Source organism: Melozone crissalis, unplaced genomic scaffold (assembly GCF_028551555.1).
Source record: "Melozone crissalis strain CALT ecotype California unplaced genomic scaffold, PUWL_Pcris_2 ptg000039l_1, whole genome shotgun sequence".
Taxonomy (NCBI): Eukaryota; Metazoa; Chordata; class Aves; order Passeriformes; family Passerellidae; genus Melozone; species Melozone crissalis.
Window position 1 is genome coordinate 5,651,541 of NW_026535817.1, and position 27,395 is coordinate 5,678,935.

At 41.6% G+C, this 27,395-nt stretch overlaps 1 protein-coding gene across 2 annotated transcripts; it reads right to left on the reverse strand.

Annotated features, from left to right (window-relative positions):
* LARP1B (La ribonucleoprotein 1B) lies at positions 1–25,915 on the reverse strand. 2 transcript variants are annotated; one of them, XM_054283795.1, is made up of 19 exons: positions 25,693–25,915; positions 18,517–18,578; positions 17,735–17,794; positions 16,149–16,317; positions 14,604–14,747; positions 12,386–12,529; positions 12,113–12,281; positions 8,239–8,383; positions 7,856–8,030; positions 6,900–7,072; positions 6,360–6,731; positions 5,376–5,496; positions 4,646–4,851; positions 4,149–4,255; positions 3,554–3,711; positions 3,119–3,263; positions 2,518–2,627; positions 2,173–2,300; positions 1–1,938 (listed from the first exon to the last, which is right to left on the reverse strand). In XM_054283795.1, exons 1-19 carry the CDS (start codon positions 25,913–25,915, stop codon positions 1,741–1,743), a joined length of 3,009 nt encoding a protein of 1,002 aa, XP_054139770.1. In that variant the 3' UTR covers positions 1–1,740. The 2 variants fall into 2 exon arrangements, with proteins under 2 accessions (XP_054139770.1, XP_054139771.1); XM_054283796.1 differs by lacking the exons at positions 12,113–12,281; positions 12,386–12,529; positions 14,604–14,747; ... (2 more) ...; positions 18,517–18,578; positions 25,693–25,915 and adding an exon at positions 11,119–12,028.
* Between the last annotated feature and the right edge of the window lie 1,480 nt (positions 25,916–27,395).

Sequence of the window (27,395 nt, forward strand, 5' to 3'; positions counted from 1 at the left end):
TTAGGGTTTTTTGTTGATTTTATAAAATTTTTCAAGATATCACAAAATTACACACACTAAAACCTTAATCTGCACATTTTCCAATGAAAAATTGAAATATCTTAAATTTATTACTCGTATATACAATTTCAATCCAAATTTACATTCGCATTTTCATGGGTAGCAAAAGGCATGGATCAAACACAGGATTGAGATGTGTCACTTCAGCATATTTATAGGATATTTACTTCAAATCTTGGTATGTGTTCATTTCAACTTCTTTAGAACAGGCCACTGACAAAAGGCTGGATTTTGTGCTGAAATGGTAGAAACTGTGGGGAAAGTCACTGCTACCGTCCACTCCTTTCAATGCAAACATCCATCATTTGTTTCAGTGAGATTCACAGCACAAGGATTGAAAAATTAACAGATTCACTATAACTTCTGAGAGCTGTTAGTTTAAAGCTCCATCTATGGCTGTGCAGTCAGTTTAAGGCATCTGTGCTAGATATCACTTTATAACTTTTTTTTTTTAAATTAACTGAAGTAATTCTGCAGTTAACTAACCAAAAGCTGGAATTCCTCTCACCTATCCCAGAAGAGAAGTTATTCACTTGGTTCTTCTTGAGTCTTTAAAAACAAAGTAGTGAAGTTAATAAGACATGACAGGTTATAAACATCCCCCTCTTTCAGCTACAAAAATGGATTTGTATTTGAGTAACTTACATTCAGTGAAATTGTCTTGAGACCTGTTTGAAATCACTTAGGCTTAGCGAGCACAATTTAAGCAGAACTTCATTCAGATATTGCAAAACAAAGCAAATTAAAATTAAAATTTACAAGGAATACTTCCTTTCCCTCCAAACTAATTATTACTTGAAGAATGGAGAAAAAATAAAATTCAAAATTATGCTTCTCCTGCTAGACTTCATAATCATCAGAGAATTCAAATAAAGACACCTCTCAAGCCCAGAGTATGAATACTTGGCTATTTTAACAATCTGCACAAACTGAATGTTAATTTAAGACACTACAAAATCAAAAGCTCAATTTTCCCCTGTAGTTTTCTGTTGCTTGAGTTATTAAAGAACCAGCACTGAAGGAAATACCTGCAAAACTATCCCAGTTATGTCCGCTCAAACTCCATACTTAATAAAATACTAACTATGGAGACCCTGAAAAAAATAGAAACTCTATCTTTAAATAGAATCCAGAAATGCAGTTTCATATACAGCTGCATGTTCTCCAATGTGCTTTTGCAGAAAAACATACTTTTTGATCGTTAGCCTTGAAAGCAAACCTGTCACATAGATTCTTCCTTTCCATTTAATATTCTACATATAATCTTTTTTTTTTGCTTTGGTAAAATACAAATAACAGGGAAATATGGGTAAGGAAAGCACAGTAAATAACATGGGTATACATCATACCTTTTTTTTAAGAAATCTCAGCTGAAATGTAAGGCATCCCTCGAAGTATTTTTTTGCATATGCAAGGAATGCAGTTCTTTGTAAACAAAAGCTTGAGGAAAGCAATACTGAAGCCAAAGAATCTTCCCTAGCATCCTTCCAATGATCCCATAACCAAGAGCAACTCTCCTAGGGCAAGTGTTTTGGAACTATATCCTGCAAAAAAGAGCATCCCATCCTCTGTCTTCCCACATTTTTAATCACGTAGTAGAGACTGCCTCGCCTTGAAGATCTCCAGATTAGGGGAGCGATGCCAAAGTTGATTCTCGAGGGCACAAGCTCATCCAAAGTCTTATTTTTCTGGTACATCACTTTCTATAGATTTTGTGGCTTGCACAGTATTCCCAGAGGAAACACTTCCCAGTGCCCTGGACTGACAGGCAGTGGTGGGTTTGGTGGTGGGAAGGGTTTTGGAAGAGTTGGGCTGATGCCTGTGGTGTCCTGAATCCTCACCTGCTCTCCTCCTGCCAGACTCTTCACCAAGAGGAGGCTGAAAAGAAACATGGGCAGCCTGTTAGGTGTTTTGCCATAAAGCCAGGTGTTTTTTACCTCCCCACAGACTTGTAGGACCGAAAGGATTACGCTCTTTGAATTGATCAGGCTGCCATTTCATGAAACCAAGCAGTGCTCTCAGATTACCTTACAATGAAAATACACCAAATATTATGTAAAATAGGCCTTGAAACTTAATCAAATATTATGTAAAATAGGCATTGAAACTTACATCCACCCTGAAGTCCTCCAATCTCTTAAATTTACTCAGGTATTCTTGCAGTTTGGGGTCAACAGCTGGAGTCTTGTGCTGAGAGTATTTTAGGTAAGCCCAAAATTTTTCCAGTCCATACAGCTGACCTAGTAACAGGAAAAGATAATTTTACTGCTTTGCAAAGGTCAAATTTAATTATAAACTTAATTATTCACTGGTAACTAGATTTTTAAGAGAACTGAAGATAAAAAGAATATGAATAAAAGCTGTTCTTGGTTAGTTAACAGGTCAGTGCCAAGGAACTGGGATTATCCTCAACTAATGTTACCACATTGTGAGCAGTGACAGGCCTGTAATAATTACCAGCTTCATAGTCCCTCTTTGTTTCTTGTTGGAAATCCTCAAATATTTCTTTCCTGAATTTCTTTTCCAGGCCATAGCTGTAAAATCTGAACAAGCATTCCAAGCCGTACCTGGAACAGAACAGAGAGGTACAAAAATCCACTTTGTCTCTTTGCCTCAGAGAAACAGAGGTGGGGAACTGGGTGCAAGGAAGGGAATTCCATCCAAGAACTAAAGGGCAGTGACATTTTCCTTTGTGGTCATTTTCCTGGTATTTTTGTGAGGCAAGAACCAGTTTGAACAAGTAAAATGAGGTTTAAGAATATCTTCACCTACAGAAGGAAGAATGTGAGGAGTGTTAGTACAGAACTGACCCGTCATGGTCAACATGTTACAGGATTTTGTAGAATTCAGAACTGATTGCAGGTCAGGAAATGCTGCACAGCCAGCTATTCATCTGCACAGCACAATTCTGTACTGATTTTTGCTATTAAAATAATTTATACACACTGCTATGTTAAAGATTTACAAAAAGTCAGGTGCAGTACTAAAAAGGTTCACTGCAGATGTATGTAAACTTCACAGTCATTGAAAGGAATGGTAAGGCCTCATGAAAAAATACCTGTAGTGTTCTTTTGCATCCTCTAGAGCAAGCTGTTTGAATTCTTCATACATCTTCTTGTTGAAGTGATCTCTCAGAAAAAAGGACCAGAAACGAAAAAGTGTGTTCATTTCTTGGGACTGGCCGATTCCCAACCGTTTCCTCTCTGGAAGAAAAAAAAAGAAAGGGAAGAACAAAAGCACTATTTTAATTTTTCACCAGAATATTTTAAAGTGTCTTGTCTTTAGTAAAAAAAAACACACCAGATTTTCTGGTAACTTCAGATTTCAGGGTGAATTTTTTTTGTCAGGGAATGTAAAGTTAAATGGAAAGCAGGGTTCCTAAAACAGAGGCACCAAATATATTTTGCTTGCCTTTTCCAAGGATGAGGAACAATGGGAAGAAAACTGGTTTTAGACAACACCTGGAAGCTTCTAAAAGTTTTAGGAAGCTTACCTGTTAAACACCTCCGCCGGTATTTGTGGTACACCTGCTGAGTAAAGCCATTTTCCTTTAACAGTTCGTGAGATGGGTGCTGGAATTTGGGAAGAGAATTTGGAGTACAGCCATATCCTGCCAGTGGAGCTCCTTCTGAAGGTGAGGCATTGGAACTGCTGGAGGAAAAACCCAACAGATTTGTGGCCTTTTCTGCAGAGTCAGTTCTCACCCACCGTGCTCACCTGGGGACGGCTGCACTGCACCTGGGTTTGAGTGCCCCTCAAGAAAATCAGGTTTTGTGCCAATATGTCAAAAATAAAACAGCTTTGGACAATAATTAAATATTACTGTCCTGCTTGATTTTAAATGACCGCTGAAGTGAACATCAGTGCCTCAAGCGACATTACTGCTGCTGTATCGTGGATCAGACAACACTGTGAACACCAATCTGCCTAGCTTGTTTCCAGACAGCTCTGCATTCCATGTTTTTGTCTTTCTTGATCACTCTTTTCTTGCTTCCATTGCATTTATAAATTGCCTTTTATAGCCTGCTTCTCCATTAGTAGTGAGAACTACCTGCAAATAAATTTTGAGTAACAGCAACAGCATTTACCTCACAGAGGAAGTTCTTGGCCTGTGGTCTCTGGAATCCATCACCCAACCAACATGGCATTCCAAGGGAGGATTTGTACTGTGGCGAGTTTTTCTTTTTCTTGGAGCCTAAGAAAGCAAATGAAGGATTTATTTCCCTGATTTGACTCCATTCATTGTCTCCCTTTTAAAACAGACATCTAATCGTTTTCTATTCTGTTATCTAACAAGTTACAAAGTCACAAGACCAGAGTTTCATAACCTGAAGATTAGTCTTATGTAACTAATCAAAAGTCTGAAGCACTACACTTCTTTCAGTAAGGAATTTCAAGGAAGAAGACTCAAAAAGCATTTATTAGAAATAAATAAGTGAGTATAATAAATATTTTGGAGTTAAGCAATAGGAGTAGAAGCATTTAACTTTTTGCCTTTTCATTTTTGTTAAACTGTACACACAAACATGAGTTTTATAGGCTTTTGCTGTTTTGGTTTTACTTTTAAATATGCTTTTCCATTTACCTTTACATCAAAGGATCTTGCTTCTTTAACCACAGGGTAGAACCTGGGTGTTTTGTTGGGATCCTGGAGCCTTGGGGTGCGAGGTGTTCGTGGGATGAAGCCAGGGTGGAAACGGGGGGAATCTGGGACTGCTGTTGGCAGTGATCGAGCCATTCCTGCTGTGGGAAGTGCTTCAGCACTTGGGAAATTGCAGGCCAGCTCCTCTGCTAAATATGGAGGCAGGGAGGAGAAAGTGAGGTGGTTTTACTGAGCTCCTTTACAGATGCTATTAGCATGTAACCCAGTAAATGTTAATAGTATCACAGTATCAGAAATACCACCAGAGATAAGATTTGGATGTTGTGACTGCTCAGTAATGGTATGACACAAGTAGTAAATTCTTCTAATCTCATTTCCTTCCATCCCTGTATCCCATAAAAAATGCTGGTTTCTATAAAATGTTTCACAGCTTCGGTTTAACTTTACACATTGTAAATTCCAAGTCAAAAAAAGAGCACCTGGTGCTGGTGGAGAGTGACAACAAAGCAGAACGAGCACCAGCTTCTTGTCATTCAACTGAAGGCACACTACCCATGAACAGTTGGCAATTTGAAAAATTAGCAAAGAAAAAGCTCCCTCAGACTGCAGACTGAACCAAAATTAAAATACTGCACAGGCAGAAAGAGCCAAAACTCCTACAGAGTTGTTCTTTATTACAGAGATACTGAAAAACAAATACTTCCATACTTACCTTTCTGTAACCCTGGAGGTCTTGGAGGAACTTCTTGGGTTGGATCAGCAGTTTCTGGTGCAAGACTAACAAATTCGTCCTTATTAATGAGGTTCAGCTTCTTAAAGTTCTCAATCTCTTGCTGAATTAGAGAAAGCAAATTGTAAATGCAAAGCAGGGCAATAGATACCATCCTGAGAGACAGATGCATTTCATGAAGAGAAAATAAGCCAGAACTGATACACAAGTACCCACACACCTGTCTCAGGTGGGGCATGTCCAGGGTGGGTGTGAAAAATCTCATCAAATCATTGTCAAGTCTGTACCAACAAAAAAAAAAAGAAATATTCTCCCTTGCAGCTTGCTATTCCTCACTGCCCTCTTCATGTTTGCTGGTTTTCTAATCTGTATTCTAAATTCTATTTCTTCTAAATTCCATCCACTTTATATCTTGCTCTGATTCTCAACAACCTTTTCCACCTTTCTCATCTTGCTTTTGTGCAGACATGCTCCATTTGTCCATGAAGCTGCTTCCCCCTCTTTGTGCACAGATGAAGCCCCTTTCCCTCACCACTCAGTGTTTACATAAACTTCATCCTAACTATTGTTCTAACAAACCACAAGGCCAACAGAACCTTAATATAAAACTATTTTAAAATTACTCCTTCTCATCATCTCATCTCTCTCATGTACCCCCCTTCCCCTCTGGGTAAGGGTTTGCAGTTGTTATGAAATAAACTCACAGAACAAGAAAACATTGGAAAACTTGAACCATCTCCAAAATGTTACAAAAAAATATTCATTCAGTGTTTTTGGTCAAGTCTGGTTTTTTTTGCAAGTCTGGCAAAACTTAGGTTTGCTTTCAACTGTAAAGACAATTCAGCAAACCTGGAAATTACTGTCACTTTGCTGTAGCATTTTACAACTACATAGCAGAAGGCTGAAATTAATGTGGAAACTGTTTGGACAGGCGCGGTTTTCCAGTCAAAAACTGAAGAGAATTACCTTCATCATGGCATCATTTTCACTCTGATCCATCCACAAATCCTGCTCATAGTAGTACAAGCCATCATTAATGACTTTAGCAAGTTCTGATGTAATTTTTGCACGGCACGCACGGTTGCCAGCACGGTCTCCACAAGGATGCTTTTTCAGAAATGGTGGTGTCTGTGTTACAATTAAAATCTTGTTTACATCCTGATCATCAATTTCATAATCTGAATCACTATCTGACCAATCAGTAAACTTATTTTTCCGACACTGATTTTGTTCCATCTCTTCATCAAACAAAAATTCAAGTTCTTCCTGTTCTTGTTCCTCCTGAGGTGGGGGTGGCTGCTGTTGATCTGGTGTTTGATCAGGTACAGGAACAGTCTCCTAAGTTGGAAAAGGTTTTACATTTGAATTGGATAATGATTTTCCAAACTTTATTGCATTCTCAAGCATCATATATGTTAAGATGTTTAAACCTTGGTTTATAGTGTAACCTCAAAGTTGGTTTGGCATTTGTTTATTTAAAGATAACATAAAGGTTTTGGATTTTACCTTCAGCTTGACAGTGGATGCACGATGCCTCTTCTTCACTTCTATCCAAGGTTCAGAGTCCAAATCAGGCAAACTTGTGGACAGTCCTTTAGACATTGTCTGAAAATTACTTGATTCAGCGTTTTCTTTTGGACTCAGAGGGCTCCCCACTCTTGGAGAACTTGGTGCAGACTCTAGCAGTAGAAAACAGTAGTTCAGTTCCTGTTGTGGACTGCTTTGGTTCTATTTTGTTTGTTTTTCAATTGTTTCACTGGTCTTTCTTTTTTACCACAGCTACCATTTTTCTACCTCTCTGGATAAACACAAGAATTTTTCATTTTTAAGAGACAGCTTTTCACAGTTCACTCAGCATTTCAGAACAAAATCAATTCTAAGAATTTATTTCCACAGAAAATTTCTTCATAGCCTGTGAGACATTATGTGTTGTTGAGGAGAAAAAAAAGAGCAGCATCATTAGGATCATTAGGAACTTGTTTTCTCTGTTCTTTCTCTAGCTCTGTGGATGGCTGCCTAACTCCATCTTCATTCATCCCATTTAATTTCAGCCAACATTTTAGGAAAAGATTCCCTTGCCAAGGGTTGTCAGCAAACAAATGCATCTCCCTATTAAAAATGTGAATGAGTTTCCCATCCAAAACAAGGATGCCCCAAATAAAGAGTGAACTTCCACAAAAATGAAGCAGAGTTTAGGACTAGGTTAAGATTACTATTACTAATTCCACTGTAGCCCACCATTCTGTAGCCTGAAGAATGGCCACAGCCATAACACACAAGAGGCATTTTTATCTACTTCACATCAGCCATGTGACTTGGCAAGTGCAAGGCTGGCAGGCAGAGCAGCTGAATAAACCATTACCAAAAGTACAACTTCTATTATGAAATCAGTATCATGAGGCAAATTTCCTAAGCTAGACAGACAGCCCTAAACTTATGTTTCTGTAAAATAAATCCTTTACCAGTATGAGAGCCAAAAGTTTGGCCTGGTATGAATTCTGGACAATTGATGAGCTGGGAAAAGTCAGTTGGAGGCAGGTTGCATGGAGGAGGACCTGGAATTGGCCACTTTTCTGGATCAACCCTTTTTCTTAGTTTCTGATCCACAGTTTCAACTTCTGTACTGTCCTTTAGGGCCTGTGTGACAAGCATATAATATCATTAAAATTATCAAAAAAGGAAAAAAAAAAATAAACACCAACGTGGCCACTTATAGCCTCGTTATAGAATCCTTGTCATTACAAAGCAAAAATTTTCTTAACTGCATAGTTCTCAAGCTATGAAGCTCTGAAAGCACAAAATTAACCAAGGAACTTTTCAAACACATGCTTCTGAATGATTTTACCTCCAAAATGAGTGCAGCATTCGTGGTCAGAGCTTGCATCCGACGGAAACTGGCGATCAGTGACACAGGCAGAAATCCTTGTTGGTCCATCTTCCTCCTCAGGAAGAAATCTCTCTCCAAATTTTCTGTGCTGAAATAATACTCACTGCAGAACAAAACACACAAACCTGAGCTTACTCTATGATTAAAGAAAATCCTAAAGCAGCAACCTAGATTCCTTGTTAAAGGCTTCCATTAAAAAACCAGAGTATTTTGACATCAACAAAACCATTCTTCAGCAGAAGACCCAGAGAGCAGCAAGGTTAAGACAGATTTATGACTCAGTACAGAGCAGAGGGATAAAAACCAAAGCCTTGTGACATTTGCACAACCAAAAACTACTCTCCGGTTTTTCTTCACCCACCCCCTTCTCTCATTACTTACATGGACAGAAGGGAACAACACTGTCTTGGCCCCCATAGAGATGAAGGACAAGAACTGCAGTCCCACACAGCAGTACCAGTTCATCCTGAACTGAACAATCTTTTACTGTCCCAGTTTCCAGTGCATTGGAAGGCTTAAGTATCCTATCTGAGTGCTGAGGCACAGATAGATACCCTGAACCATCAAGCATGCTTGTGGGAAGATGAGAAAACAAAATCATGTTGGATTTGGCATGAAACTGTACCAAAAAAAAGGCACAAGTTCATGGAGGAAAAAAGCCTTAAAGAATGGATGATGTTGAAGGACAAGGACATTTCAGGAGTCTGGTAATACCACAGAGATGAGGGACAAACAGCAGAAAGACAAATTTTCAACAATGAAGCCGCTCTAGGAAATAATCCTGGTGTCAAAGATGTTTTATACTTAGTGAAGACAAAAAGCAAAGAATTCAAATCATGATCTGTCACACAGAGCAAGGGAATGAGAAAAGGTCCTATGGAAAAGAATGGAAAATCCCCTCAATTGACATGGCAGCTGAAATCTAGGCCTTTCATAGAGCTTACACACCACAAGATGATTTTGCACAGTACATCCAAGGAAGACTAACTCCTCATCACATTCAGGAAAACACAGGTAGGGAAAGACTTAATGGAAAGCAGTTCAAATTGTATGACAAAAATAGAGGGAGCACACAAAAGAAAAGGAGAGGGTATTAAAATGCTGAGGAAAAGAGCTGCACATGCAAATGGAAATAAAGATCATTCTACTTTCAAAAAAGAATAAAACAACAAGTCTCTCCACTGAAGCTGGGATCAAGGCCAAAAAGTCTCCAAGAGCAGGGCACTCTGATGCCATCACTGACGCCAGCAGCACCTTGATACCATTTCTTTCTCTAATTTTTTGTCCTGAAGAAATGTGAAGGAAAAGCTGGCTCTATGAAACACACAGATCACACACGGAATATTCTGAGCTGGAAGGACCCACAAGGATCCTTGAACCCAGCTCCCAAGTGAAAGGCCCATGCAGGGATGGACCCTGAGACCTTGGCAGTATCAGCACCGTGCTCTGACCAACACTCAGCTCCAAGACAGAACGAATTTAGTCTCAATGCTGGACAAGACAGGACAAATGGAAACACTGCTATTAAATCAAAGCAAACAGAGAAGAGAACAAGGCTTTTGGAGAATTAAGCTCCTACTCAGAGCCAAGTATCATCAGTGGGCACAAAGAGATAGTTTCTTTCAAGAATATCCTGTCTACTGTTCTGAGCTGCTACAATATTTCTCCCCTCCCTAGAAGATAAGCAAGCACAAATGCCATAAACCAACATTTTACTGGTGTTACCTTTACAATCATACAGTAAAGGTAAAATCCTGTAACGATTCACCTAGTTAAAAATTCCACAAGCAGAAATGGACAATGCCTGAACTTGACTCAAACTGCCTCACTTGATGTCCATCACTCTAGAAAAAGGAATGTGAAAGACCATTAATGATAAATGAAGACAATGCACAAGTTTGCTCCGAGTAGAGGGACAAACCTAAACACACACACCCCCTCCAGCTTTTCTTTTCTGCCTTTTCCTCAGAGTCCCTTTCCTTATTCTTGAACTGATGTTTGGACTTTGATTTGGTTTTTTTTCTAAAGCAAGAGGACTTTTTAAATGGAGTTCTGCTGCATGCTGCAGAATGAGGAGCTGCTAAGCACTGAAACTTTTCAGGCTGACAACTTCAGCCTCTGGTTAAAAACATAGAAGATATTTTTGTGTGCAATCCAAACTTTACTCTCTTGTACATGTAGTTGGTTCTTGGGACAAGCACAAATTGCTTGATAGCAATGTGTTTCTTCCTGTAATTACACATCAACTCACTTGGACAGTGTCTAATATTTTTCCTCTATTAAGCAGGCAAACTTTTAAAATTTATTCATCCAATAGGATTCAATCTCACTTCTTTAATATATCCTGATTTATCTTGGACTCCAATAGGATCTCTGAGACATAATGATTTTGTTTATCTTTATTCTGTATATACTTCCTTCTTTGGCATAGTCACTTTCATATTTTATAACTAAATTATGAAAAGCAGACAAAGCCACCCCAATCTAGAGGCTAATAACAGATAACTGAAGAATAAAGTCTGTTTCCCATCATTATTAATGTGATAAAAGAAGGGAATAAATAAAAAACACTGTTTTTTTTTTTTGTCTAGAGAGAATAAAGCAGTGAAGTTCTGTTCTAAATCTGCTCAGGAATCTCCCTCTCATGGAAAGCAAACTCCATAACCAAAAGCCTTAGGAGTTCACAGCAGGCAAGCAACCAATGGCCATGCCAAGTCTTCTACCAACACCTGCCAATGTGTCGGTGCCAAAAGGGAATACCAAAATACCCAAAGTCAGGTGTGACCAGTGCTGTAACTGACATTTTTTCTCAGCAGAGGGGACATCATCATGTCCTACCTTAGCAGGTCTGGATTCTACACTGCATGCCCAGAAATCTGGCCAACAGTGGAGTGGCTGTGATCCTCCCCCACTTGTCTGAGCACAGTGAAGGCCGAATATGCTGACATGGGGGTACATGTCCACTGTCAGGTCTCCTAGGGGCCTGGCAGCAAGAGCAAAAAAAGACTGCAATAGAAGTTTTGAAGTTGATAGCCACATGTCAGATACTTTCTGCCCTTTAAAGAGGCTTTTTCTCTTCCTTTTTGCGTCAACTGCAACAAAAGAAGCGAGAATAAAATGAGCAAGTTGCTGCACGGAACACGAGGGCAATCAAAAACCACCACAGAGGCATCCTGAGAAATGCAAGTACAGAGGATGAAATATCTGCCAGTGGTGGAAACTGTCTCTTTAAAATGAACTAGTGCTTCCCAGGCCCTTTTAGACTTGTCTCCTGGTGATAATCAGTCTTCCAGATGGTTTCTCATTGCCTAATGGTATACACGAGAAAGTAAACATTTCAGATTATTGAAAAATCAAGTTTCATTGCAAAACTACTCTCTCTCTCTCTCAGTTACACGTTTCAGGTGAAACACACTGAAAACATCAAACTAACGAGACTTCTCAAAGTGAAATTGAGAGCAAATAGGGGGAAACATCACCCAAGAAGAGCTTTACAGGCAAACAGACCAACAGTACTCAAAAGCACAAGCTCAGAGACATCCATATCTCAATTACATGACAACATAAAGAGGCTGTGTACCATAAATCAAGCAGTTATACAAGTTAGAGCCAGACTACAGCACAAGATGTAGAAACAGCTTCCTTAAAACTCCTCCCCATTACTCAAGATTTTCCACCCACCAGTCAATAAATTCGAGTTGACACTAGTAATGGTGTCAAAGTTAACCCAAAGTGCCTTAATCTTCAATTTGACTTGGATAGAAAGGATTCAACACCGTTTGAAATGAGTAATTTTATCAAAAAATATTTATACATTAAGCAATCTACTTACATTTGGTGTTTGATATATTCCTTGAGAAGTGCTTCATCCACAGAATACATCTGCACTCCTGTTCCATCACCATAGTAATAAATCACACCAGGGTTAAGCTCAGGCTGAAACACTTGGTCAATTCCTTCACCATACAGCTCTTGATAACCAACTGAATAGTCAAAGTTCACTTCAACACAAAAGAGAACACAAAACAACAAGATCAGAAAACAAAAACAACATTATAACCCTAGCTTTGATAGTTTTTGCCAGGTATCTGTTGGATTAGCATACTGCTGGGGTTTCCTCTGCCTCGTCCTCTTCCTCTGCTCCTGCCCCTTCCTCTGCCTCTGGAGAAGCCGCGGACGCCGCCGCCGTCGCTCCTCACGCTGCACACCTCGTCGTGGTCCTCCCTCTTGTCCCTGTCGCGGCGCCAGCCTTCAGGAGAACAGCAAAACACCAAATAAACACCTGCAGTCACACAAAGAAACAGCCTGGTGGCTCCAAGGCCGTGCCAGCCACGGTCCTGCATGGCACCAGAGTTCTCAGCCTGAGCGCGGGCAAGGCACAGCCTCAGCCACGCTGAGGTTTCAGGAATTCTGAAACCTCAGAAGCTGCAGGAGAGGAGCAGGAAAGATGTGCCAGCCCTGCCAGAGGGCTCAGGAGGTCTCAGCAGCAAGGAGGTAATGGATGGACAGGCAGTCAACCCCAAATGTTTCTGAAGCAGCTGGGTGCCAGGGTACCAGTTGTTGGTTTTTTGGGGTTCGGATTGAAGGCACTTGAGACAATATTTCGTGTTCAGACTTATTATTTCTTATCAGTAACACAGTCTCACATGAACCATGAGTTCAGCAGCTTTTCATTAGAAGGCACAAAACAGCCAACAATCTCTTGTTACAAGGTCTTTTAAGACTAAACTGTCCAATTAAGAACTGACACCCGGATTATTTTCCCTTTTAACCCAATAACTGATCCCAAAGAGCCCCAATGGGGACTTTTCTGCCCAATTACAAAATGCCACCCAAACCCATGAAGAAGCAGCAAGAAGCAGCATGAAGAAGAAACCCAGGACAACACCCTGTGCCCTCCATCTTGCTTCCATCCACAACACACTAAAAATCCTAAAACCTCAATTTCTCACCAAGTGATACACCTACACTGCTCTCTATAATCTCTTTCACATTTTTGTGGATTCCAGTCAATCTTGAAGTCTAGGAAACTTTCTTCATGAATGAGGGTCAAAGTCAGTGCTGCCCTGGGGGTCAGGGCACTCCAGAGCAGACAGAGAAATATTCCCTGGGTTTCCACAGGTGGACACCCTGGTGCCAGCTCAGAGGTCACAGCACCCATGAGCAGCTCAGAGATGGAAGGAATTATCACAACAGCTCAGTCTCCTCCTGTGGACAACTCCCACCACTACTGGAGTGAGATGGGAATCTCAGAATTGCAGAATGGTTGGGTTGGAAGGACTCTTAAAGACCAAATGGTTCCAGCCACCCCTGCCATGGGCAGGGCCACCTTCCACTAGACCAGGTTGCTCAGAGTTTCATTCAGCCTGCCTTTGAGCACTTCCAGGGATGGGGCATCCACAGCTTTTCTGGTAACCCTACTGGATCAAACTGAGAGCTGCTAAATTTAGCAAAGGACTGGCTAAAGATATGTACTAAAAATTGTATTAAAAATCTTGCTTTAGTGAGCCCTACACATGTGTGCTTATACACTCAAGCCCTGTCAAATAAGGCTCTGAATTTACAGTAATTATATTACAGAGAATATAATCTATATGTGTGTGGCTTTCAGTCATTTGACCATCCTAATAAAAAACTGCTGAAGGAAGTAGTGATAACTGGTAAAAATCCTCCCTCCACCTCTATCCATCCTTCAGACATCCAGATCTAACTCTTACATCCACGTTCCTAAAATGACTTCATAAATTCCTTATCAGTAACATCCAGTAATTATTATAATGAGCAAACATTCAAACTGGCAATGTATACTGCAATTTTCAAACTTAAACCAACAAACTTCCACTTGGCCTAAGATTTCTGCCACCTCACCAGCTGTGTTCCCAGCACCTGAGGACCAGAAGCAGCAGCAGCAGTGGTGTTAGTGCAGCTTTTTGCATAGCTGAGCTGAGAAATAGGTCAGGGAGCTGAGGGAATCGGTCCAGCTCAAAGGAAAAAACAACATCAGCAGAACTGCCAAAGCAGAGTTCAAAGTGTAGCTCCACAAGCAGCTGCTCTGGTAGTAACAAGCTGTGGGAATAGCAGCAGAGCAGGACTCAGCAGACACCTTCTGAGGCTTTTTTCCAAACTTTCTGCATTGTAACATTGTGGGATGAGATGGTGTAGGGCGCCGTGAAGAGGAATATAATATAATAATTCTATTCCTGCTGGTCACTGGCAAACATAAACATCAGGCTTTACCTAAGTTTTGACACAAACTGCCAGCTCATTGATATTACACTTTATTTGCCACCACCAGCAAGACCCAGAGAGTGAGAAGCACTTACTTCTTGCCTCATTCCTTCTGTTGTTATGAGGTATTAACTTGTTTGTTTCCAGCACAAATCTGGAGCTCGTTCGAGAGCCCGCTCTGTCTTGACTGTCTGACCTCACGTCGTCCAAGTGCAGGGGCACCCATTTCTGCTTGTTACCTTGAAAAGTTAATATATTACTCTTTATTATACTGATACTTGAGGTTTCAGCTCCTGAAAAGACTCCATAGAATTTTCCTTGCAAAACTAGCAACAGTTAAATTTCAAATTTTAAAAAGCGGGAGAAACTCAACATGGAAATTTTAATATCTTACAAATACTAAATCAAAGCAATAAACAAGAATTGCTGAAACTGAAATGAAACCTTAGCTAAACCTCAAATATAAGAAATAAAGGCAAACACTTTATTTAATGGCTTTTCAGATGCTCCATGACCAAGGATTTACAGCTATGTCAGTGTTAAATACAGACAGTAAATTCCTTGCTATATAATTTCACACCTTGTATATGAAACTTTGAGATTAAAATCAAACATATGAAATTAACCACCACAATAAAGATTTCAATTACAAATCATACAAATTTTCCTAAGAATTTAACTGTGGTACTGTACTTTCACCTCAAGATATTCAAAGTTCATTCACATGCATCAAAGCTTTATTTTGTTTCATTAGCAAAGCTTTATTTTGTTGTATTTGCAGGCTGGCCTAAAGTATCCATTAACAATTTATTTAACTAAAATATTGATTGGTATTGTGTGGGGTCCATTCTTTTGTGGCTAAGAAATATAAGCAAGTACATAAAAAATGTACTTCTCTGCACTGGGTGGGGGGAAAGGAAAACATGTTTTACCTGTGGAATGCTTTGCTTTAGATTTCCACTTAGACTGAAAAAATTTAAAGCAGTATAAGTCTTTAAAATATATACCTATGTATATAGGAAGATGAATAAATCTGAACAGCAAAGGTCTTTAGGATCTGGAAAAACACCAGCAGGGAAGCAAGAAAAAACAACTGATACTGATACACTTTCTGCTGTTTCTCCAGCCTATTCCAATCTCCTCACCAAAGGAGGTTTGCTTCCCATTTTGAGTGTAACAGATTGGATCAAAAGGAAGGAAATAATCTGGTTTTGTTTTCAAATGATCATGCTAATAGTAGAGCATGAAAATGGGAGTGCTGGTGTATATGCAGTAACACACACACGTATATATATATTTTTTTTTTTAAGTTAATTTAACACAGTGCTACCTATCGAGGGAAACAAAGATATCAGAGACAGAAATGGCTTGTACAGCCATGAAAAAATCTTCCAGAAATCCTCAGATCTCCAAGGACCATCAGCAGAGCATGAGCTGCTTTTTCCCCAGAAATCTGACTGAACAGAAGGCTCCAAACCCTGAGGGAGGCAGCTTGGCTGAGGCTTCCATGCAGACACCAATATATTCTGTATTCACCCAGCAAATGCACATCATGAGAAGTTTCACTGAGTCACTCAACTGGAATCAATGCAGCTGTATCAACAGTGCCTTACTGCATTATACACAGTGCCTAAACTCACCTTTTTTTCTTTGGTTATTAGTTTGAGCTTCATCTTCACTAGTGTTATCTGCTGGACCATCTGGCTTTGCCTCAGGATTGTCCTTGATTCCATTATTGCTTTTTTGATCAGATTTCTCCTCCTTTTCTCTTCTATTTGTTGGCTTCTTACTATGACTTCCAGTCTTACACTGTAAGAGACACAGGTAATTATTTCTGGCAGTACAGCTGCTGATAGCAGGAGCTGCACATTTCCTTCAGCTATCAAAATTCTTTTTTATTCCTCTTCTCAGCCTCTTCAGCAGGGCGAACTTTAAGAATTGTCTTTCTTTGTAAAGTCCCTTTATAAACAGCTTTATTTTCTGCTAACATGGCAACAGCATAAAATGAATTTTTAGATTAAGAAAGTCTTTGGGGATTGCATAAGGGAGACAGACCTTTTAGCAGGGCCTGTAGCAATAGGACAAGGGGGAATGGCTTTAAAATAAAAGAGTTTCAGACAAGGTATGGGAAGAAATTTATCACTATGAGAGTGGTGAAACAGCGGCACAGGTTGCCCAGAGAGGTTGGATGTCCCTGGGACATCCTGGGAAACATTCAAGGTCATGCTGGAGGAAGCTCACTTGATCAAGTGGAAGATGTCCTTTCCACTTGGGTTGGGAGGGCTGGATTAAAGACCTTTAAAGGTCCCTTCCAACCCAAATCATTCTGTGATCAGATATAAATTTTTACCTGCAACATGAGACGTTTTGCAGACATTTCTGCTAAAGAGAAAGAATTTTCCTATGTTGTGGAGAGAGCTTTGAACTTGCTGGAATACATACAGTAGATACTGCAGTAGGGTGCTCTAATTTGACCACAAAGGCTTTCCCTAGACAAATAAACTAAATTTAACTACAAACTGAATGTTATTTTGTTTTAGAGACACTACATGAATTTGGACCCTTTCAGCTATAAAATGCATGTGGTTGAAGCCAGATGTTGTGGTTTTCCTGCCCAAGAACACAGTAAAAGCACCACAGGGATGCTGCTGCAGAGCTACAGCACCGTGAAATGGCACCTCACCACTTGAAATAATCTGTGTTCTCTTCTTCTTTTAAATAGCATCAGAGAGGTCTAAAATACATTATGCACTTATCACTTGAGATAAAGAGAAAGGAGGATAATTTGACAGAATAGATGTTAGCTTAAAACCCAGAAGGGGAAAAATATATCAGAGGAATAAGGTAACTAAGAATAACTAAATTGTATTCAGACAATGGGCACCAAGCACTCCGAGCCACAAGAGAGGGCAGCATGTTCACAGCTCCAAAGGCCTTTTCATCTGTGCATAAACAGATGAAAACATCAGAAAAGGTAAATCAAACTTCTTTAACAGTGGAGTTAAAAAATAAGGCACTATTTAATGCATATGTCTGTGGCACACCACTAACAAATTCCAGTACCAGTGCAGAGAGTTAGCACACACCAGTATCCTGAATTACTGACAAAACTTCTCCTGAAACCCTACAACACCCAAAGCACATTCTGGGATATATAGCATGAAACAGATAAGCCAACATGGTTAAAAAAAAAATAATAACCCTGAGGATTCCAAAGGAGACTTACTTCATTGTTTGCTATTTCGCTCGGGGTCGGCCAGCTTGTGATATCGCCCAAATCATCAGCCTGAAAAAAAAAAAGTGACAAACAAAAAACAGTTTATATTCCTTCCTTGGCACAGCCCTGTTTAACACAGGAAAGATGTCAGGCATGGCTCAGAGAGCCAGACTAACCCCTGGAGCAGAGCTGTCAAAAGTAGCTATTTTTAAAAAAGCAAGTAATACAAGAGAAAACAAACACACAACTTTTGAAAGAGTTTTTGAGCTCACATCAGACAATTGTCAGATTAAATATTGTCCGACACATGTGTGATTAAAAGGTGTCTACTGCTCAAGGCTTTCAGTTTTTGGAAAAACTTGACAGCTATTTACCAGCCTAAAAGGGGTGGCTGTACAAAATTTTAGGAACTTGATGTTTCAATAAAAGGACTTGCTGTCTCCTGTAATGGTAACTTTATGCACATAAAGGACACTCATCACATGAGATGCAAAGAGGATTTCCAAAACCAATCTAGCATCTCTTCTACTCAAGTGATGCTGGGTTTTTTGCAGCCCCTTCACATATTTATGGAATCCCAGTGATTATTTAAACAATAATGCCTTTCTTTATCCTTCATCCATACACCAATTTAACAACGCTCCTAATTTTAATTTCCCTTTTTTTTTTTATTTCTCTCTGTTTTCTATTACCAAGGCATAACATAACACTTCTGGTTGGAACTCCAAATTATCTTCTACCCTTTTATTAGAGCAGTATCAGCTATTTACCAAACAAGCAAAAATACAGACCTTGCTGCTTTTTCTTGACCTGGGTTTTCCCGCTTTTATCGCTTTAGTGGAATTTTGTAGTTCTGAAAAGGAAGAAGAACATTTTCAGGTGAAGAATTAGGCTGCACTTCTAAAGAATAAGGCAGGTGTGTGTTAACAACTCTGCCATGCTCTATCATACTACACCAAAGTGTTTCTGAGGGCTTGATATCAAAGTCAATGAACCTTTTTTTTAGTGAATAAAGTCACTAATAGTACATGACACTGAAAACTCACATTCATAATAAGGGCAAATACTCTTGCAAACCAGGTGTACAGGATGCTGCCTTACTCTGTATTTAAGCTTTTGTTTTCCTACTAATTTTCTACTTTTTTTTTCAACTAAGAAGTTCAAGGCTATGTAAAAATGCTGGTATTTTAACCTAACAAGTGGCTAAGAAAATCCCTGATACACATTTAATAAGCCCTCCTATTAAAAGCTATATTTATAGGGCAGAATTAATGAAATCTATAATTATGCAAGCAAGGGGGAAAAAACCATTAAAACAATTATATATTCTCAAATTCCTAGTAATTTTCTAAGTAATTACTCAGATGCCAAATAAAGTTTAGCCATATAGCTCAAAAATCAAGCCAAAGTAAAAAACAAACAAACAAACAACAAAGGGAAATATGCAAAGAGGAAAATACTACTTTGTTAAAGCCTAACCATTATAATAATGATCCCATCTGATCTCCTGAGCAAGAGGAAACCATCTCTTAATTTCTTCAATGCTCTCCCAGTGCATGTCTTCCCATAGAGAGGGAGTCACAGGCATTCCTGGAAACCTCCCATTGGGTGTTTTATTGAAACACTGAACGTGTGTGAAATCACAAGTGGATTATTTTATACAGGGGATAACATCACCTCCTCAGCCCTTATCTCTTTCACATCCAGTGACTAATCTCCCTTATCAGGGCTCCACACTGGGAACCCCACCCTTGTGCCCCAGTGGCTCTGGAAAGGCTCTCTGGCTGCTTCCTGGAATACACAGCCAACGTTACAACACAAACTAATGCTTACTCCACACTCCAGCCTCAATTTTCATATCATTTATAGCCATATCAGTGATGAATTTCATGGATGTGCTTCCTACAACCTGGACATCTCACCAGACACGAATCCAGTGAATCCTGACCAGCATCTGCTAGCAGGTTTTTGCCTCTCCTACAGATCTGCTTTTTAAAACAAAGCCAAAACACACATCTCAATTAACTTCAGACTGAGAGCTTTAAGAAACACACAGTGACCGTGTAACCCTAATTTTCTGTTTAAGAAACACACAGTGACCATGTAACCCTAATTTTCACTTGCCACTCAGTAGTAAACTAATTACCCTTCTACAAAACAAGACAAACAACTGCAGGGGTGGAGCAGCAAACAAATTTGTAATTCTCTCCAAGAGAGCTGCCAATTAGCCATGCAGGTAAACTGAGTGGCTGTAAACACACATCCCTGTCCAATTACCTGACTGAAGCCCTTTTTCCACCTCCTGACAGCACTTTTACTCCAGTTGCTGCTGAGGGACTGCTCTGCCAGAACTGCTGCTCTGTGTGTCAGCAGGGCGTAGCGAGGCACCCACAAGTGCCAGGCTCATTGTTGCTGCACTCTCTTAGTCATGGGATATAATTTATTCCAGGTGGCAGGAAAAGCTGCCTGAATGGAGCAGAATGAGACCCAACTCGTTTGAAGGAATCTCTCTTATCTAAATGGAGTAATCCAAGACTTGGAAGATGTATTTGCAAGCTCAACAAAAAGAAAATATTGGGCAATGCACTGCCTGGTGGATGATGCCCTTTTGGAACTTGAGATCTCATCTCACTCTGTGCTTCCCCACCTGCACAAAGTTCCTCGTCCTGCTAAAAAAGCCATGCTGAAAACCAAATTTACAACCAAATTTACCAACAGGTCCTTCCTGGGCAGCTTTCTGGGGCTTATCACGTGGGAGCTGGACTTCAGTGTGAAGCATGAAAGGGAAGATAAAGGGGAAGGAAAAACAAGAAGGAGGGTGGGAGAGTGAAAGAACATAACATGACAACACTGCAAGGTTTTACCCAGCTCACACCTTTTCTGTTGTCATAAACAGGCCTAGAGCCACAAAACACCTGAAAAAGCATCTGGACACAGGCAAAGCACGCGTTCAGATAAAAGCCCCCTGCTTAACATCACCCTGGGGCTTGGTTTTAATATCCCATAGCAGCATTGGGTACCCCAAAATGGCCTTTTTAGTCCAAATAAACTATTTCACTTTTTAATTCCAACACAACACATGGTTTATTCTGTGGTATGCTACAAGGAACCTGTTAATAAGTGGTGTGCTGTGCTGATGAAAGAATTCACTGCTCTTCAATGATTTTACTCACTGGTTTCAGAGTTTTAAGGGTGTGAGAGAAAGAAATAAATTATGAATTTTAATTGCCAATGATCATCTTTCAATCACTGAGCTCCATCCAGTAGAGATGGCATTCAGATGAAAACAGAAATCAGCCTCCAGAGCCACTTTCATTATGGTTCTTCCAAGTTTCCCAACAGACCACATCCTAACAGGAGGCAGTTCCTGCAGAAAGACAAGGCTGTACAGGCATGCCATGAGCAGCATGTCAACACAAATGGAACAACAGCTCTGAAAAATGAAAAAGATGAATTTGGGAACCACCAAAACTGCAGCAATCCTCAGGGACAACAGCAACAGAGAAGGAAAAGCAGACTGGGTGGCTGAGGAGCAAAGTTTGTACATAAGATCTCTCACCAAACTACCCCTGATCACAACCACAATAGGGTCACAAGACAACAGGATCACAAGTAATGGGACTGCAGAAAGGATGGTTTGAAGCCCTGCAAATAAACAGCCAGCAAGTAATTTTTTCTGATGGAAAGGGAAGATGATATTGCCAATTTCTTCTAAAAGCAAGGTCTATTAATACAGGTGGTATTAATTCTGATGCATTCTGATACAAACACTGTTTATGCTGTGGGGCTTTCTAGACAATGCTCAGGTTTTATTTGTACTTAGACTGCACGTGTGTTCCCTTTTGTGAAGGGACCAGAAGTGCTTCAGGGAGCAGATAAAATCACCCAGCTCTTCAAAACTTTATTGGAGCCTGTGTGTTGAACTTGTACAATATTTTTCTTTCAATGCTCAGTTTGAAACTAGACAGTACATTCAATTTTTAAATAAGGTAAGCTATGCTTATATCTATTGTTTTAACAGATGAATTATTGCAAATGTAACAAAAATTATCCCTTGGAGAATATCATTAATTAAAATCCACAGCATGGATTAGAGCAGAGATTCTGCAAAACAATAATAAACAAAAAAATCCTAATTACCATTCTAACATTCTGCCCTACAGGAGTTCTAGAATTTTATAGCAAAAGCTACATTAGATTGTCAATCTCCACAACATTTGAACAATTAACCAAGGCAGTGAGTTATGACACCTGCATCCTTCTACTTATTTGTGCTCAAAACCCATCAATTTTTCAATGCAACAAGCAATAGGGGGGGGGAAATCCCCAATCCATGATTGATTCACCATGATGCTATTTATTTTCTTTAAATTTAATTTCTCAGTTCCTTTTCTTCTTAGCTTCTTCATAGAAAACTGCAACCTGTGACTCAATTTCTACCAAAGTTTTCATGGTTAAATGCAGCACATGCCATAGCACAGGGAGGTGGGTTTCAGTTTCATAATAAGTCTCCAGTTTAGAAACAAAAACCCCAGACAAAAACCAGCTATACAAAATTACACATGCTGTTATGTACAACTAAAATACAGGCAGCAGCTTTGTATTGATAACATTTTAAATCCCTTTAGTGTTGGAAAAATTGTCAAGGCTGAAACTTCTAATAGTGCTTTGAATGATTTTAGACACTGCTATTAAAACACTCCATGAATTCATAAGAACCAATGAGAACAGCTGACTTAAATACACCCAAAAGATTTGATAATCAGATAATTTATCAAGGTACTCATCTAAGGTTTGCTGTTGACAGCAACATAGTGTATCTTCCTTAAACTGTACCTTTATAACCAGTTTTACTATCAGGCTAAAGCAAATTGATTTACACAACAGCACTACAGTGAAATGGTTCTGCTACCAAAATATCAAACAGATATTGATACCCCAAAATAAACACAATAAGCACAAAATAAAAGAATGAAGTGTGCACTTATTTCAATTAATTACATCATTCAAGCACACACTAATAGGCAAACCCACTTCAACCACTTCAGCAGCACGAGTATTTTGCTTCACTGAATATTTTCACAAATTTTATGAACAACTTTTGAATAATCATCTAATAACTGATTAGAGACCCACATCAGCTATATAAATGAAGACTTGAGAACTTGTCATTCAGATTCCCTTTCTGCAGCCTCACAAAAAGGGCAGCGCTGAAGGTTTCATCAGATGAAGAGGTGGGAGAACTTTTGAAATAAAATTATTTCAGCCACTCAATCCTGGGTGATGCTTTTTTATGTGGAGGATGGAAAACTCAGAGTTTCAACTAAAGAAGTGAGGACTTACTGCAATACATTGGCCTGGCACTACAAGGGGAGGGAGGACATGTCAGAAGCACTTTCATCACTTGGCAGCCTCTGTTAAAGCTCACTCCATCCAACCACCATCACCAGGATTAGAACCATGGAATCATCAAGGTTGGAAAAGACCTCCAAGATCATCAAGTCCAGCCTTTGACCAAACACCACCTTGTCAACTAAACCCTGGCACTGAGTGATTTCTTGAACCCCTCCAGAGACTGACACCCTCCTGGGCAGCGTGTTTCAAAGCTTAACCACTCTCTCAGGGAAACAATTCTTCCTGAACTAGAGAGAAGCCTATTAATTTCACTAGCAATTTTACACATGATATGAGGCTTTCCTCATAAATTAAAAGCAGATGAGGATGTAAAAGTAGCTTCTGAAGTTATTCTGCTTAAAAGCAAAGTTTAAAGCAACTCTTGGTCAGAAATACTGAACTGTGGTGACAAACACGCCATGAAAAGTTCAGGTATGTTTGCATTGGGTGTTTGGTTTACTGCAATGACTAAAACCCACTATGGTATCTGAGACAAAAATATAATCAGCTCTAGCTACAACACTTGGACCAAATTCTTCAGCCAAAATTTTACATTTTCTTGGTAGGATCAGCTGACATTAACAGTTTGTTTCATAACAAGAGCCAGGTTTGCCTCTATCACAAACCAATCCCATGCTAAATTGAAAGTCCAAAGATGACAGGCTGGAGCCAATTTTCTCAAGTCTATAACTATCACTGAACATACCATAGGTGCACGTCTCAGGAAACTTTGAACAAATTACACCAGGATCAACAAGTCTAGCAGGATCCAGCCCCTGCTTTGATGTGAGATCCCTGTACATTTTATTATCCTCTTTACGGATAGTTCTACATTCCATCCCAGGAGTACTTCTGCTCATCCACTTATTATTTCACATGACTAATTTCCATACTACAACATTCATCAGGGCCTAGTGTGACAGATTCTGCTTTGCCAAGGTGCAATTAGTTTCTTCAAAATACATCCCTTGTTGCGGGTGGAGGCACACGGCAATTCCTTCCTTCAAACAGCCACCAAGGATCAGCTGCTTTGCCTTTTACAAGGGTAAGAATGGTGGTGGCTTCCTCACGGTGCTTCTGGAGGTGGCCAAACCAAAACACACCCTCCTGGTGTGTGTTCTTCACCAGTGCCACTGCCAGCAACGCTGACTCCCTTATTTGCTCAGTTACACACCTGGCTGCTGAAAATTATGTTCTAGTACAACTCCTCAGCTTAATTATTAATTCCATAAATGGCAGGCACAACTTCTTGCAGGAGAAAAACAATATAAGGCTCTCTCCTAAATAATGAAATGAAGCAGACAATGTGCACAGTGTATGAACACACTGCTTGCTGCCTCCTCCTTCCTTCCACAGCTATTTGTGTGTTTTATCTTTGCTGGGAAAGCAAACTTTACCGAGGTGAAGCACTCAAGGTGCTAACACAACAAAGGCAGCTTTCCCACTGCTTCTGCTGCAGCACTGTTGCTATTGCTGCCACAGCAAGGCAAACGAGTGACAAGTCCCCTTTCATGCATGAAGCAGACCACAAGCTTCTGCCCAGCCAGCTGGATTTTGGAAGCTGGGCACAAGCAGGTACTTAGGAAAGCGTCAGTACACCTAAACAAAACAGTGCAGATAATAAAGATGGGTATACAGATGTTGCCAAAAGTTCTGCTCTTCAGCCAAGTAAGAGATTCTGTGGTCTGGAATGTGGGCTCCGTTTGTATGACCTGTATCCTTGAAACTGTAAATTATATATTTCTCTTTGTCAAGGAAGTGCGTGTTTAATTCAAGGATAAAAGTGACTGTGAGATCACAAAAAAGGTTTGTCAGGTGCCCTCAGGAGCAAGTGCTGAGATTGAAATTCTCGGGAAGCGCTGGTTGAAGTATTTATTTTGAGGTCAGCAGTTTACTGGCAGCCAAGAACAATACTCCAAGAAGCTCCAAACTTCTAGGAACTCTTTGCTAGCCTAAGCACAAAGCCTGGGCAATTTCAAGTTAGGTCCTTGACGACCAGCTTTGTAAAGCCATGTCAGCGTGCTGCCCATAAAGCAGCTTTATCTTCCATGTAGTGATTTAAGGCCAGGAAATTATCCCGTGGCTATGTAAACACGCCAAATCCCACCAGCGAGCGCACTGTCTGCCTTGGCCAGCGCTCAGAGCCTCCGCAGCCCCATCCTGCAAGCCAAACCCAGCTAACGGATCCTTCCCAGGGCCTTGCTGCACAAGCTCCAAAAGGAGCTGCGGCAAAGCGGCGTTTCTGAAGGAGCCCGAACGAGACGAGTGGGCGAGCAGCGCTCCCTGCGAGCGCCAGGGCCGGCCGGAGGTCACCGCGGGCCCGGGGTGGCCGCTCGCAAGCCCCGGGAGCTGCGGCCAGCCGGGCGCTGCTGTCCCCGGCCGTGTCCCCCGCCCCGGGCGCTGCCTGCCGTGCCCATGTATGTCAAACCCGGCCGCGCCGCGCCGCGCACGGGCCCGGCTCCGCGGCCGCCGGCAGCCACGCGCTTTTCCTTCCTAAAAACGCCAAAAAAACCCCAAACCCGCACCCGCCCCGCTGCCACGGAGGCGCCGCGCTCACGCTGCCGGCCCCGCACCTGGTTCCTGCGCTGCGAGCCGCCCGTCCGGCCCCGCGGGCGGGGAAGCGCTGTCCCGCCGGGCTCTGCGCCGCGTCCACGCGTTCTCCTTGGGCGCCGGGGCTTCCCTGCTCCGGCCGCCCTCCTCCGCCGCCTCCTCGCCGCGGGGCGAGCCGGGCTCGGGCTGCCGGGGCTCCTGGGCCGCCCCCCAGCCCCGCCGCTCCGACACCTGCGCCGCGGACATGCCCGGCCGTGCGCCCGCCGGAGGGGCCGCAGCCGGGGCGGCCGAGACGAGGAGCCCGCGGCGGGGGAAGGGGAACCCGCCTCCTCCTCCTCCTCCTCTCCTGGCCGCCCCGCCCCGGAGCCGCTGGCAGCGCCCCCCGGGCCGGCCGAGCGCCGCCGGCTCCCTGCTGCCGCGGGGGGCGACGCGCCGAGCGAGGCACAGCGACAGCGACAGCGACCGCGACCCGCCGGGGCCGCCGCCGCCGCCGCCTGCGGAGGGACGGGCGGCGCTCCGGGCGCGCTGCCCCGGCCCCGCCTGCGCGGGGGAGGGACCCGGGGCTCTCCCGGGCTGCGCCGTGACCTCACGCGGCCGGGAGGCTGCTCCAGGCCCTCTCGGACGTTTCGGCTCCGCAGGCCTCGGCCGCACCTGCACGGCGAGAGGAGGGTCTGGGTAACGCGGGCAGGAGGATGGGAGCGTCTCGTTGGTAAGAAGGGGGCGCAGCCTTGAGAACGCGCTCAAGAGGCGCAGGACAACGTGCTTGAGGTGCCGGCAGCCAGGGAATCCCGTGTCATTTAAGCATTCCAACAGACAGGTGCCTCTGCCGTCACGCCATCCTCCTCTGCTAAAAATCCCCCAGAAAATCATCTCACGGTAGCACATACACTCGTTCCACACTCACCCATACTCGGGTCACAGGAGGAGGAAAGCCACCACAGCACATGAATCACTCCTTTCCCTCTTTGCCAGCCCCTAGTGCTCCCACAATTCTCCTTGATTACACCCTAAGACACCTGCTCCTCTCCCATTTCTTTCATTCATCTCTCAGCTGTGTTTTACTCCCTTTCTTACAAAATGCCTTCCAAAAAATAACACTTCTCACTTCCAACGCTTCTTTAGCAAACTAAGCAAATTCCCAAGTAGCCTTCTATAAAGCTAGTAAAATATTTTTGAGGTAGTATCACAAATAAACAAATTGGCTGGGTTTTGCAGCACTAAAATATGTTCTGGTTGGGGTAATGCTCTTTTCTGCTCTAATGATATCATTTGGAGTTTTACCCCTTCACTGGAAAAAAAAAAAAAAAAAATCCACCACAAATCAACCAAAACCTCAAGCAACTCCCACCACAGCTGACACATCAGGCACTGAAACATTTTTAGGATTATTCTGGATCTTTGTGTCCAGTAGTAGCAGATCAGGAATTCTACAAGTCAGGAACTTAAACAGAGCAGGAAAAAAGCAGGAAAGTAATTAGGAGCTAATTACTTGGGGGGCAAAAAAGCACTAAATTTGATCATTTACGTGGTACTTGAGAAGTTTTTGACCATACTTGCTTTGCTAGCTCGGTAGGATGGAGCCTCCTGCAGACTTTGTTGGATGGACTGGGACTGCAGAGGATAGAAATGCTGTTACAGTTGCTAGGGCTCATCCTTCACATTTTCTCCACTTGTATCATCCTCCTTGTTACTTTCTAGCAGAGCAAGTCAGATTTCCTCGGCAAAA